Genomic DNA, 15,532 nt, shown 5'->3' with positions numbered 1-15,532 from the left:
CATATGGGTGTGAAAACTGGAAATACACCAAAGGCATGGACGGATGTCTAATTCCTTGAGGAAGATAGTAGATATGAAAAGGAATGAATTTATAACAAATGCTGAGATTCACCAGAAAGTTCAACAACTGATCTCCAAAGTTATCTAGAAAAGATAGAAATATCTAGGACGTGTTAAGAAGAAAACCAGAGGGTCTGCCACAAGCAGGCATGCCATTGGGTAGCTGGTGGAACATGTAAATGGGTCCAGTTGAAAGAATCCCTCCACTGAACAGTACTTCAAGGGAAACCATTTGGGATTTAACAATATAGAGGACATGCAAAGTGTAGAGCAGGTTGGAAATTTTGACCAAAAAAATGTCAAAAATGCTGATTAATCAAAACAGAAATTTTGTGGAAAAGTGTCAGTTTTGGAAGAACTTGCATCAGGGAAAATTCTCAGGTTTAGGGTGGAAATTATGGTGAAAACCAGAGAGAGAGGCTGCAGAATAGCCCATAGCTGAGTGGTTAGGGTACTCATGTGGGATGTGAAACACCCAGCTTCAAGTCCCTCCTCTGAGTTAGGCAGAACAGGGATTTGAACCTATGTCTCTCATATCGTAGGTGAGTGCCATAGTTACTGGGGTCTCTTGTGATTTTTCACAACAAAATTAAAAAGTTCTCCTTTTTGTTCCAAGAGAAAAAAAAGTTTTCAACAAACCTTGAATATTTTTGTTTTCCGGCTAGCCCTAGCAAAATGCAACCCAGAATAGGCAGGGATGGCTGAGATTTATTCATGCCCCCAACAACATGGGAAAGAGTTAGATTCAGAAATTCATCAAGCAGTTTAACATTTTAAAGCGTTTGTGGTATATATTAGTGAGTACTGTCTCAGTGAATAGCTGATTCACTGTACAATACATTAAAATGTACACATAACCAAGTAAAATTAAAAGGCAATTTTAACGTAAATCAAATTGAATGGGAAAACAGTAATTCAGATATAAAACTAGTGCTACATGCAAGTCTTAAAAAAAAAAAAAGCCCCCGCTTTAAACAAAACAACAAAACTCAGACCTGAGTTTTGAAACAGCTTCATCTTACGTTCTTAGCTATACTAGTGGACCAGCCTAGGAGTACTTCCAGAATGTTACATTCAGTAAGTGATAATGGATACAACTTGAGTAGAATATAGAGAAAGTAGTTAATGGGGGAAAAATAGATTGTGTATTTGTTCATAAACACTGAATTTACACATTGTACAATTCATGTGGCTGGAGACTGATCATCTTCTTCTACGTATAGTCCAGGAATACAATCAGAAGAATACCATGCTGTGCTTAAAATCTTGCAGTGAATGCACTAGTTTTCAAACAAGTTTCCAGCTGGCCCGGAACTAAAGAATTTTTTTTCTAAACGTAAGGACCTGGAAACCAAATGCCACTGTGCATGTGGGATGAAACAAAACCAGTAGCCAGAAGAATCCACCCATGTATTACATGCATTTCCCAAAGCAGAGCAGCTCTGGATACCCACTAAATCCTACTTTTAAGAGTATCTGGGCTGGGAACATGTATACTTGCTTTATCTGGATCTGTAACTTATTATCATAGTGTTGCATTTTTCTAATGGCTCACTGAGTAGAGAACTTCAAACTGCCACACCTCTCCTTAAAATTTTAATCCGCCGCACAAGCCTGCAGAGAGAGGCACTTGAGGTGGAGCACCAGTGATATGAGAGGAGGGAAGCTGGCAGGGCATTCTCTTCAGTTCCCACTTTCCACTGGTCTGTAGGCCCAGTGTGATGTTGCACCCCTTAATGCTTTATAGAAATATGCTTATAAATGTAAATATGACATAACTGGAATATGTTTTATGCTACATATGCCATGTAACATATCTTTGAAAAGGTTACGTTCTACTGAATGTATTCGTCCTATTCGTATGCATGCATAATTTTTATATCTGAAGTTATGAGCGTTGGCTCTATGTTTGTATTTAAAGTGTTTGCTGTAGGAAGCACTTAAGACAGATTTGGTCAACATAGCGTGAAGGGGTTATTCAAGTAATTGGGAGTACTTAATTAACAATGAACATTGAAAGACACCAATCCACATCTGAGCTTTCCTGGGAACGTTCAAACTAACACGTGGGCAATGGCATTGGCCTGTAGAGAACTGAGTCATGCATGGACAAACGACTTGCCCCTGTGACTCCAAAACTCCATCTTGTAGCTATGATTCTACACAGGGGGAGAGAGGGGTTTCCACTCACAAGAGAGAGACTATATAAGCCCCTGGAAACCCCTCCGTTTTGTCTTTAGCTGGCTCAAGAGATAGCCTCTCCACCCCAAAGAGACGCCTGAAAGAAACTGGAACAAAGGACAGTAACTACAGGGGCGTGAGTGATTGTTGGACCAGACTAGGAGGAAGCCTAGTCTGTAAAAGAAGCTTATTGGAACATCTCTGAGGGTGAGATTTACCTGCATTTAGTTTCTTACTGTATTAGGCTTAGACTTGCATGTGTTATTTTATTTTGCTTGGTAATTTACTTTGTTCTGTCTGTCTATTACTTGGAACCACTTAAATCCTACTTTTTATACTTAATAAAACCACTTTTTGCTTATTAATTGACCCAGAGCAAGTAATTAATACCTGGGGGAGCAGACAGCTGTGCTTACCTCTCTATTAGTGTTATAGACTGCAAACAATTCATGAGTTTACCCTGTACAAGCTTTATACAGAGTATAACGTATTTATTTGGGGTTTGGATCCCATTGGGAACTAGGTATCTGGGTGTTGGAGACAGGAGCTCTTCTTAAGCTGTTTTCAGTTAATCCTGCAGCTTCTGGGGGACGTGGTTCAGACCTGGGTCTGTGTTTGTAGCAGGCTAGCGTGTCTGGCACAACCAGGTAAGGTACTGAAGTCCCAAGCTGCCAGGGAAAACGGGCTCAGAGGTACTCCCAGCACATTAGGTGGCGGTCCCAAGGGGGTTTCTGTGACACAACCTGTCACACCCAGTTTATCAACCTTCAGGGTGTACTCCAACCAGCAGAGGGGTGATAATGTGAGGTTGAATAGTGAGGGCGGACACTCTTGCCTCCCCCTACACTTTTTTTTTTTCTTTTTAAAGTCTTCCTTATCTTGTGTATCTATTGTAGTAATTGTTATATTGCTAATTGTTGTAATGCATATTTTTAAATGGATGACAGGGCACCCAAAGCTTAATATGAGCACTTTTTGGATATAGTGTAAATGGAAAGAGTAAGGTTTCCAAGAAGTTAGATTTGTTTCGTGATGGCAACCATACAAAAAGCTTTCCATGTTTATCGGTCACGTTAGAGTTAATGCAAATCCTTACATCCCACTAGGTAAGGATATGTTGTGTAGGATTTGCATTTAAAAAAAAAAAAAAAAATGAACTGAGACCGAAGACTGATACACTGTTTTAGGTCAATTTTCTTCAAGGTAAGGCTACGAATTCCCTAATCCAACACGTGAGGATGTGCCAAATCCTAAAGAAGGCAAATGTACATGTATATTCAGAGAGGATTCACAAAAGGAATTCCAAATAGCATATTGCAATCAAACATGAAACAGAACCAGTGATATAACAAGTGTAGCTTTAACAAAAAACATTTAATGCAACATTATGTATGCCTTACATTTACTCCATTTTCTAAAGGAAAATTTAGACAATAACTAATCCTGCACAGTGTATTCCTGCCATGATTTTTATCTACCATAAGTCACTGCCTTATTCTGAAATTTCAGTCAATACTGATCACTGGGTACAACAGGAAAAGCAAGAGTGATGGAATAATTGGGATGAAAGAGGGAGAATTTGATTCTTACCACTGTACACTTTAACAGCTGCTTTGTCTAGAAGTTGGCTGTAGTTTACATTTAAATATGAATATAGTTACTTTCAGTTGAAAATTCTGAAAGAAAGATGCTGCTTGGTTTGAACCCCTTTTGACTACTAGACCTGATTACTTTTCCCCAAAAAAACCTTAATGTGACATTTTCCATGGACAGCAGGAACATCTGACGAATTAGATAGTACAATATAACACAATATTTTGAATTTTAAACACCTTTTCCTTGAAAGAGTTACAGTTATAAAGAAGCCAAGTATAGACAGGACAAAATAAACCACATACACTAATGGACGCCAACATCATTGCACTGTCATATTTAAAAAGCTACATTAAACACTGGATGTCATGCACCTACAGCCATTATAAACTACTGAAATTAACTGCTCTTCAATATGAGTGGAATTACTGAGTTGCCCTAGAAAGTCTTTCATCTAGCTAGACAAAAAGCTATAAAATAAAAGGAAACTAGTGAAAGTGTCATCTTCTCAAACACCAACATAATAGCGTCAACTGTAACGTTCATTCTGAAATCGAGGGGCATAGTTTCTGGGACTTTCATTCTCCTGTGTTGTGATTAGGTCTATAATGGCTGTCAGCACTGCAGTGTCCCTGGATTTAGTGTCATTCCAGTCCACAGGGTGTGGGTTTTCAATTTTTTCTTGTAGAAGGTCATCCAGTTCTCTTCTTAAATCCTGTAATAAGAAAGTTTGTTGGAATAAAAATAGATACAATCTAGAAAATTATCGTTTAACACTACTATGCAAGTTATTAAAAATCATGTGGACTCTCAGTTGTACAAGTATCTTTTATCCTGCTATAAATAGCCATCATACCCCTCATGACAACCATAACATCCAACTAATTTCAACATTGTCACTTAAAAGATCAAAATCTGCTTTTAAAGTAAGCAAAGAGACAAAGTGGGTGACGTAATATCTTTTACTGGATCAACTTCTGTAGGTGACAGAGACACAAGCTTTTGAGCTTGAACCTGAACAAGAGCTCTGTGTAAGCTCAAAAGCTTGCGTCTCTGTCACCTACAGAAGCTGATCCAATAAAAAAATATTACCTTACCCACCTTCTCTCTCTCCCTAATATCCTGGGACCCACATGGCTACAACAAAACTGCACAGAACAATTTTAAGTAATTAGCAGGTTTTTTTTCTTAATAATGGACTCCGGGGTGATGTTTCTGAGCTACGTCCTCTTTAGAGAAGTATAAATATATGTGGATCTCTGAATATCTTGTTCTACTGGCCATTAAAAGGCCAGCATTTCCATTAATTGCCACTATTTTAAGGTTAAGAATTCAATTAACTTAATAAATTGTGATTTTTCTTTTTATATAGTTACAAGTAATCTCCAACATTAGGACTGAACTACTGAGTAAAAAAAAATTCACCCTCCACTCACTTTACTTTGTGCATTTGATGGCATTTTGTATCTAATTAGTTTCAGAGTTCTCCTCTTTAGACAATTTCACCCTATTTGCGTGGGGTTCCCCCACCCCGACAAAGGGTGAGAAACTTAAAAAAAAAAAACACAGGAAAAAGTGATTGGAAAAACTAAAGTGACAGGAAAACTCAAGGGCAGACATGGTAAATTAAAAAAACCAAATTAGATTTCAAGTTAATACTGTTTTGGAAGTCTGACAAAAAATGCTAGAAACTAGGTCAGTATTTTTCTACATAAAAACTGATTTGTCCATTTAAGTTATTAAAGTGCAAAATATTTTCTCTTTTCATACTTCTGCACTCTTGGCCCTCATGACTACTTCAATTTTTAAAATACTTGGAAATGGGATTAAGAGATGGTTCAAGGACCAGACCTTACTCTTTCCAGCAGAGGATCAATGCCAAAATTCACTGTTAGCCAAGGGACCATAAATAATTTTAAAAGGTCCATATCTTTAACCATTAGGGTTAGAAATTAATACCTTTTACCATCGGAAACCAGATTAATAGATTAAGGCCAGATGTGATCATTTTGATCATATAGTTTGACCTCCTGCATAACACGGATCATAAGACTTCCCTGAGATAATTCCTGTTTGAATTATAGCTTTTCTTTTAGAAAGATATCTAATCTTGATTTTAAAGTTTCCAGTGATGGAGGATCCATCACAACCCTTGTTAAATTGTTACAATGGTTAATTACTCTCACTGTTAAAAAACTGCACTTGAATTCTAGGCTGATTTGTCTATCCTTCACTTTCCGGCCACTGGATCATGTTATATCATTGCCTGCTAGACTGAAGAGTGCTCTTATAAATTTCTGTTCCCCATGTAGGTATTTATAGACTAACCTTTTTTTTCATAAGCTAAATAGATTGAGCTCCTTAAGTCTCACAATAAGGCTTTTTAAACTCCTTTAGTCATTCTTGTGGCTCTTCTCTGAACCCTCTCCAATTTCTCAATATTGTAGGGTCCACAAGTCAAGAAGAAGTGGACACAGTATTCCACTAGCAGTTGCAGGAGTGTCAAATATAGAGGGCAATATAATATTTTTAACTCTTACTTGAGATCCCCCTATTTATATATCCCAGGATCTCGTCAGTCCTTCTAGCCACAGCATTGCAGTTGGAGCTCACATTCAGCTCATTATCCAACATGACTCCCAAGTCTTTTTCAGAGTCACTGATTCCTAGGATAGAGTCCCCCATCTTGTAAGTATGGCCTACCATTCTTTGTTCCTAGATGTAGGACATCACATTTCGCTATACTAAAACACATGACTTGAGTTCATCTTATCAAGGTGATCCCAATCTCTCTGTATCAATGACCTATCCTCTTCATTAGTTACTACTCCCCCAGTCTTTACCAAGAGAGCTTGTAGATGACATAAATACTGATTTTATGTCCCCACCTCCCTCCTGACCACTGATAAAATTAAATAGTGTAGAGCAGAGAACTGATCCCTGTCAGATCCCACCAGAAACATAGCTGCTCTATGTTGAAACTAGGATTCTCGCTTTTCATTATTTATTAGCCCTGCAGGTCATAGTTATGACATTTAAAATCACGAGAAACACAAGGTAGGTGAGAATATCTTTTATTGGACCAACTTCCGTTGGTGGGAGAGGCAGAGACAAGCTTTCATCTCTTCCAATAAAAGATATTCTCACCTACCTTGTCTCTCATATCCTGGGACCAACACAGCTACAACAACAGTGCAAAAAAACAATCATATCATTTTGATTGCCATCCACATGCATCTTACTCTCTGAGTCACACATGATTTTGAGAGAGAGAGAGAGAGGATAAGGTAATATCTTTCAGTTGGACAGGATCCTATCGAGAACCACTAGAACAAGACAGTTCTTTATGGTTCTAAGAACCTCCTGTGTAAATATGCATTTAAAGAATTAATACAAAGCCTTGTTTTTTTAAAACAGGAAGTCAAATTAAAAAGGACTAGTTAGATGGAAGTTTAAAAACCTGAAACTCCATATACTCTTTTGTAAATAGGTATACTGTGATCTGTTTTATGAAGGGCCCTTCCGTCTAAGCAAGTTATTATTTTTGATATTACTATGAAAAGCTGCATAAAACAAAGGCAAATGGACTATCACCTTAACTAGATTTCCTATCCTAGCTGGAGACTCAAAGACAATCCATTCATCCACTGCAATAGTATCCTGATCTTTATCCTTCTGGATGGAAATATCTCCGCCGAAGAACAAAAGACAGTATGGAGAGACCTCTGTACAATCATACAGGTAAATCTGTAACAAGTCAAAAGTATTCAATAACACTAGAAAGCATATTAATACATCCAAAATGACATTACTATGTTACTTAATAAAAAATAAAAAACATTACCTAAGATGGTTTAAAGTCATTTCTGAATCAATAAATCAACTTAATTTCAATCCTGCAGCGAATCACTCAGTTCTAACACGATTCTATAATCATATTTTTTTATTAACGTGAAGACTGAAAGTGTTCATGAATGCTGACAATTTCCCTTAGCACAAAGCTTAGGTGAAGTCAAACAATTACTTATCCTCCTAGTTAAGGTAGTTGCATGGGAGTCCCAGTTAGAGCAAAAAAAACCTTTCCTTTCCAGATGCACTTAATGGTATCAAGTGAAGGAACAATCTTATTAGAAGCAGTTGTTTTACCATTAGACTTATCCAAAGGTATCAGTACACAATGCACTACATTATAGATGCAGTGTACTGAACCCAGGTCTCTACCCCAGGGAACTGACAATCTGCAGGTATGTAAGTTCAAAAGAGTACAAAAAAACCCAACAGTGGGCATATTATACGCAGAATTCTACATGACAAAGGCAGGCCCTTCGAAATTTCCCTCAATCCTCAAGAAGCAAACAGAGGGAGATTGACAAAACATTAAGTTGAAGACTGTTCCAGAAGAATGGGATGGCATCAGAGGCAGAAATTCTAATGTGGGCAAAGAGAGCCAAGGGGGCTGTCAAAACCAGAAATATGGTCAGAAGGAGTGCAGAAGGAGATGTGGGAAAAGGTGAAGTAGGGGTTGGAAAGTTAGAAATTGGAGAGAAGCTAAAGAGAGCAGCAGCTGATTTGTCACACCAGCAGGAAAAGGCATCTCAGCAGCTGAGTTCTGGAGGGATTGAGAGGAGAAAGATGGGCACAGAGGGAAGTACTAATGGCAGAGATGGTCAGCAGTGTGAAGTTTGCAGCAGCCATGCCAACCACCACCTATGGATTCATATTAGCTACCAAGCTTCCTGAAGATTCAGGGTGTTTACCTTGTGCAAGTTCATGACAGGTGGTAATTGCAGCTAATATAGCTGTCTGGAGTGCAGATTAAAATATGTAAGATACTTAGTGTTTCAATATGAAAAGATTTAACAGGTGGCATCACGCCAGATGGCAACCCACTTCTTGAAAACATACTATTTTTTAAGACAATGTTTTCGTAGTCAAGATACTAAGTAGGTGCAATTAATAAGCTAGTTATATACATTTATAAAATGCAATATTGTCTTGATTTTAACAGAAGTTACCTGTCCACTTTATTATATCAAATATTAAGTTGTACCAAACGCAAAATGCGGCTTTATGTTTTAAAAAGTTTACTTATTTAGTTTAAAAAATACATTACCATACAGATTCAGAAAGTAGTAAAAGTGTTCACTTACGCTGCTAGTTCTCATCTTTAAGTGATACACAAGCCAGTTATAATGGAATTCTGTCTCTTCCACGTTAACAGATTTAGGATGAATGTTAACTGTTCCATCTGTCTTGGTGCAAACTTTCACCCTTTATAAAAAAAGATTTTTCACCAATTAGAGGTAAACAGATATTCACAGATTCTGAAAAGGTACATCCATATTTTATCCAAAAATTGATAGCCTTTTCATCAAATTCTGCACTGCATTGTTCTAAATTTCTGAAAATAAGTGACATTCAAAAACAGTTTTTACCTCTTCCCATAAAGCTGTACCTGGTTAAGAATGCATATTAGGAGGTTAAACTGTCCCTTGTTAGTGAAGCCAGATATAGCACCCAGTTTTTAGGCATTTATATCTAACCGCTATTTCTTTCAAACAGGAAAACATTCATGACATTTTCACCCTTTCTCAAAAGGGAGCACTTATGAGTTTACTTAGAAAGGTTGGCATACAATGCAAATTGCCAAAAAATTCTTGGAAAACACCTGCAAATCACCTGCATATGTGAGCTCTCTCTATAACAGGTACTTGAGATTCAGAGAGTGTAGGAAAATAGAACAAAATATTATTTACAGCAATAATTAGCCCAGTAATCAAGTAAAAGGGTATTGCATGGATAACCTATAGGAATCCTCACTAAATCAAATCCCCTTTTTGAGTCCCCAAGGGAACAAGAGGAGGAGAAACCAACTGCAAGATGCACATTGCATAGTTATTTTCTTCTTTCTGGAGCTCATTATCGTAGAGTTCCAGAATTGAGTACACTTACTTCAGGGCAGTGATTTTCCAAAAGTGGTTCATAAAGCCTTGCTTGCTACTGGCCCACAGAAGGGAGTGTTTTACAAAGTGGGCACTGGGGTGTTGGAAAGAGAGGCAGTCAATAGGAGAACTTCTTGCAAAGTGGTCTGTAGAACAAAACAATTGTTTTAGGCAGCAGTAGAATCCTTCAACTGGGCCAGTGCTGCTCATTTACATTCACCTCGCTTAACCTGGTGGCAGAAATGCAGTATTGCCCCATCCTACTGAGTTGAATGAGGAAGCTACAGAAAACGCTCTTAGGATTGGTTTAACTTTAGTTTTGATTTTGAAAAATGGTAAGGTTGGGGACTCAGTCACTAATGATCTCCAGCACCTAATCAAGCACACTAGGTTCAGTTCAGGCTGAGTGTTAACAAGAACTGGGTCTTCATCAAAGTGGAATGTTGATCAAAGGTGCACTACTCATGCTATTAATATGAGAAACATGTAGATTGTAGGAAGTGGTAAGCAAGTGGACTAGTGCTGCTGGGGTCTCTTTCTTTCCAGCCACCGAAGGGGATGGGAGAGGATGTAATGTCTCAAGTGTAATTGCAGAGAAAAACTGATAGTGTGATTCTTTGACAGTCATGCTGTTTCCATATTTGCGATATTACACGTTTATGCAACATTGTCAGGTCATCCTTTTAAGGATGTATTTGCAGGTCTCCAACTAAGTATTGCTGATTTAATTAACTGCATAGCTCACATAAATTAACCCACATCTAGGATTAGTTACACAGAAGATTGCATCTAAGTACTTCAAAGTTACTGGTTAACACCTAAAAACCACCTGTGCAGCAAAGAATTTGAATACAAACATGAGATTAAAGCCTTACATTTTTCTCTTTTTGCTAAAGCTTTTACGGATCTTTGCAACTTTTGGATATAAACCAGCACAGATGACTGCTTTGAGTAACTTCTCATTATCTGTAGAAGACAACAAAGTAAATAATGCATTCTACAAACCATGAATTAGACGATCAAATATCCTCTGTCTTTTTCCACTGTTTACCTGAGTTGGTATTAGATTTGGGATCTCGGGGGTTTTTACTACTCACAAACCCAGCTGCAAGGAGATGTTCAGCAAACTGTCCTTTCATGTTAAGCAGCATCTAGGGTACAATATCAGGGTACAACATAACTCTTCTTGGAGAATGATGCTCTGTCAAACATTTTTTTCCCCACAAGTAAACATTTCCTGTCACACCACACTACTAAGATGACTACCTGAAGTGTATTTGAAGAGAGAAAATATTCCCAGCAATAATCCTTTTCACTTCTGAAACCACGTCGCCGGACCTCTTCCCAGCCCTGAAAATACAAAATACTTTCAACTACAGTTCAAAAGGGCACATATTTACTAACATCTATATGTAAAAAACAGAAAAGGGCAAAAAGTATAGCTATACTTTTCCCCAAGGGATCAGAAGTGCACCCTTTTATGTTTGATTTTCATGTAATGCAAATAATCTGCCAGGTGAAGGTAATAGATAGTATATAGAAAAAGTAAAATGACATTTTGATTCATTTTTTGTTTAATCAGTCTAGTTGTGCATTGGATATTTATTTGTTAAAAATTAAGTTTGAGCTCTAATCTTAGCAGTGAATGGAGTTATAACAGCAAACAACAGTTCTTGATGACAACAGCAGTAGCCTGGAGCTAATAGTGCAGCAGGACTTTTAGGCCAAGTATTTTCTTAGTTCTCATTGAAACATGGGAAAAGCTAAAGAAAGAATCTCCCCAAGACTGGTGCAGTCAGTCCCAGCCCCCTGTAGAGTCTGAGAGAAAAATTATGGACTTTGTTGATTTTTAAGGGAGGATGAGTGGAAGTGACTAAAACTAAAAAGAAAAGGTTTGATATCCATGTATTCAATACAAAGCATTTTATATTTAATAGCTATTTAGACATCTGCAACATATCTATGAAGTTACCCTTTCTCCCCACCTCTCCCTAATGCTACCAACAGGGAATTAGGTTATTACTACTACTATCATGTCAGAAACAAGGTTCTGAAACACTAGCAGGGCAAACACGGTTTTGTGTTGTGTGAAGAGGCCATACACAAATGCTTTGTGAGTGTATGGGAATGAGATTTGATTTTGAATCAAGTATTTTGTTTCAAGAGTTCTTCAGTTAAACTGAAAGCACAACTTCAAAGGCTAAGCCAACTGAACATTTAATTAAAACGGACTTACCACAAAAGCATTCACAACAGTTAGATGGTCACTTTTAGTATTCTTTGATAATTCTTTTCTTCTTGCATCTGCTACTTTCTCTTTGCCCTTTAAAGAAAACATAAAATTAGAATATACCACACATCCATGACTCTGGCAAGCTATTTTTCTCCCAATTTTTTTTTTTTTTTTTTATAGTAAGGATAAACGTAGCAGTACTCTATGCATGCAAATTAAAGCTACCTCCAATAGGTAACAACAACACTCTATTGTGACAGATTGGTGGGCCACACTTATGGAAAACTTAAATTTTAGATTGACATTTTTAAGCTGAAGTATTTATACTGCCTCTTACTAATATCCTGCCAAGTTTTAAAATGTAAAGAATTTGTTCATTATATTTGCAATTCTCTTTTTAGATACTTTACCAGTGGAATCACAAAGGGGTCCTTGAAGCTGAGGCTGGCTGCAATTGTGAGTACTGGATCTAAGCAACAGAATAAAGCTCCAAAGAGGATCATTTTTCCAATATGTGGCTCAACAGGCAATCGTGCCAAGTGGACACCTAATGGAGTCAGTTCTTCTTGTCTATCCAAAGCATTCTGTTAGAAAAAGAAACACACTTCTTGAATATGGGGGTAGGAGAAGAATTTTTTGAAAACAGGCATTGTACCTAGTGAAGAAGGGGAAAACATGACAGCTGAAGAATCAAGAATCAAACTTGAATTTTTTTGAGTTTAATTTATGTATTATGCAATACAGAACATGGAGCGCTAGAATGTCTTCAAGAAGGCTACTTTAACAACAATCATCCTTTTATTTAGGCTTTAAAAAGCTTATTGGTGTTAGTAAAAGTTTATTGGACAAAGTACTTCTTGAGTATGTGAAGGCACTACCCTAGATGGAAAAAAGAGACAACAACAATAGATTTGAAGACACTATAAAGTGCTCTTTTTTCTCAGTGCTCTTCTGGTTTTTTTTTTACTCCATTTGTTACCATTCCTACATCTTTTCCCCTTTCTGTTCTGGACTCTGTTTATCCCTCCTTTTGCTACTAATGTTCTCTTCCCACGCCCCTACCAACTATGCCACCGAGTTTTTCCTTCTGCTTAAACTTGTTCACAATCCCTTCAACTTGTGAATAAGGTTGTGGATCCTTCCAAATGCTGCACTGCAACTAAACAGGCTGCTTCAATTGATATGCGTAGGTAACAAAAAGTACCAACTGAAAAATCATCAGCACAAGTGTGTCACTAAACCCTATCATCTGAAAACCAAAGCTGCACTTGACAACTGATTGACACTTCAAAGTGACTTTTCTATCTTAGTTTATTGGCCTCAGTCCCCACTTATGCCTGTGATCCTATTGCCATTCAAGTGGCTGTTCACAATTAGATTCTTCCTCCCAATTACTTTTATTTTCCATGGAAAAATCTCAAAACACTTCATCGATCTGGCTATTTTGGGATGTCTTAGGTAGACACAGTCATAAGCAGATGGCACAGTTTTCAAGCAGCAGAGACAGGGGAATTAAAGCTCCGCTGGGAAACCTCAAGAAAAGGTTGTATAAATGTGAATAATTTAGAAAGTCAAGTTCCTGGAGAGTGACTTTAATCTGGTACAGTAAACATTTTCAATATTTAAAATAAAATTAAAATTATTTCCCCTTTGTACCTCAGTCACACAGGACCCTGGAAGGCAGGTCACTGGTTAGTACCAGTCACTGCATACCTCTTATGGCATGAGAGAAAGTGTAGTGCCTCCAGTGAGTAAAGTACAGCCTGGATGCAGATAGAGCCACTAGAAGCTGACTGGCTCCAATAACCAAAATGCATATAATCAGCAAGGTCTGAATTATCTTATAATAAGGTAACTCAGCAATATTACTCAGTACTGATCTTAGAGTGACTTCTGTAGTTCGATATGTCAACACAATGAACCATAACGTGCTCTAGCATATGTTTAAGTATTAGTTTACCAGTTCCATTAGATGATTTATGGACAACATCACAGCTTCACGAGATGGTGGATCCATTAGCCTACTCAGAAAATAAGCAATTCCACCAAGCCTTAGAATCTGAAATAAAAGAGATGCAAGTTCTGACAGATATGATTCTGAGTGCACATTATGTGTTACCACTAATTCACTGTACATTTGCAGACCTCTGAGCTGCTACTCCCTAATTTGCAAAGTTACTAATACATCAGAACTTTTAAGTTTGAATTTCACTAGGTTAGTGAACTCAGATTTATCAAGTGTTCCTTTATTTTCCTACAATCACTTAAATTCCGAAAAAAATGAAAAGGTATTAGTGCAGTCACAAGTTTTGTTTAGGACTCCACTCCTCATCTGAGGTACACGTCCAGCACTTGTGTCAACAATTGTTACAAGTCATGAACGTCATCGTTTTTGTTTAAATTATCTCCATGACTTTATATTTGAGGATGTGTGAGTGACAGCAAATAGTTCAGCCAATTTCCCTGAAAATTGCCATGTCAAAACTACTAAAGAAACAAACTCAATAAAAGTAATGACACAAAATGGCAAGCATGTGAACTCAGTCAGCTTTAATCGTTTTTAGTAAACTATGTGACACCCATCTCTGAGGTGCCATGTCTTATGACCTGCTAATGAACAGGAAGAAAAAAATTCTCTGGCTTGTGGGAATATGAATTCATGGAAACAGCATAATTCAGATTTACTTTAATAGAGTTCATCTTTTATTTAATATTAAATCAGGTATTTAGGAGACTATTACAAATTACTTAAAAGTATGGGCTGTCAAATAGTCTGTCAAACAGTTGTAATCTGTTATATCAAGTTATGCTTAGGAACAACCTCAGGCTCAGAGTAAGTTTTTGAGCACAGTACCTAATGCCAAACACTTCATTCTCTTATCAGCATGCAAAGGTTCTAATATATTAGAACAACTAACCCATATCGGATAATTACCTTGATTTGTAAACAAAGTTCTTCCAAAGGTGTCCTTAGGATTTCCGGTAATTGATAATCATCCAGTAGGCTGGCACGTAGACCATTGTATAGATGATAACAGTGACCCGGCTGGACTCTAATATTCAAAATGTGTAAGAAATATTTTGTCTTTCAACAATACTTACAACTACATTGACAGCTTCTCCCAAACACTCAAAAATTAATAGTATATTCCCCCAAAATCAAAAATTTCCAAAATTCATAGTATATCCCAAAACACTTCAAGGCATTAAAATAAAGGTATACAAGTTAAAAGGTGTATTCAAATGGGGTGAAAAAAGAAATGTCAGAGTTTTGAAATACAACGAAGAGCCAATAAGGCAGAAGGATACAGGAGGAATGTTTCAGACAGCAGAAGCACTAGAGAACAACAAACCAATGGTGGCAACATGTAATGAAGGAGCAGTGAAATGGTTGAAGGGGGAGCACAGACAAGGTCTTATGAGCTAGACAACAAGGGGTCCATGTAGTGTTTGACTAGTAAAGCAGTTTTTAAGTTTACAGACAAATGTTTGCTTCAATATACTTCATTCTCCCAAGGTGTGA

General features: G+C 37.4%; 1 protein-coding gene across 1 annotated transcript in view; it reads right to left on the bottom strand.

The window, feature by feature from the left end:
* Positions 1 to 3,596: 3,596 nt before the first annotated feature.
* Positions 3,597 to 15,532, bottom strand: part of DHX36 (DEAH-box helicase 36) — a 41,619-nt gene continuing 29,683 nt past the window's right edge. Inside the window, exons 16-25 of the mRNA XM_084638696.1 lie at positions 14,945 to 15,062; positions 13,970 to 14,068; positions 12,420 to 12,593; positions 12,013 to 12,099; positions 11,043 to 11,126; positions 10,828 to 10,927; positions 10,652 to 10,742; positions 8,985 to 9,105; positions 7,429 to 7,581; positions 3,597 to 4,549 (exon numbers count right to left, since the gene is read on the bottom strand). Coding sequence (XP_084494822.1) covers positions 4,364 to 4,549; positions 7,429 to 7,581; positions 8,985 to 9,105; positions 10,652 to 10,742; positions 10,828 to 10,927; positions 11,043 to 11,126; positions 12,013 to 12,099; positions 12,420 to 12,593; positions 13,970 to 14,068; positions 14,945 to 15,062 — 1,213 coding nt within the window. The 3' untranslated portion in view covers positions 3,597 to 4,363. The remainder of the gene's footprint in view (positions 4,550 to 7,428; positions 7,582 to 8,984; positions 9,106 to 10,651; positions 10,743 to 10,827; positions 10,928 to 11,042; positions 11,127 to 12,012; positions 12,100 to 12,419; positions 12,594 to 13,969; positions 14,069 to 14,944; positions 15,063 to 15,532) is intronic.

This window comes from Lepidochelys olivacea (genome assembly GCF_965140295.1).
Source record: "Lepidochelys olivacea isolate rLepOli2 genome assembly, chromosome: 9".
Lineage (NCBI taxonomy): Eukaryota > Metazoa > Chordata > Testudines > Cheloniidae > Lepidochelys > Lepidochelys olivacea.
This window is presented reverse-complemented; position numbering and strand designations above follow the sequence as displayed.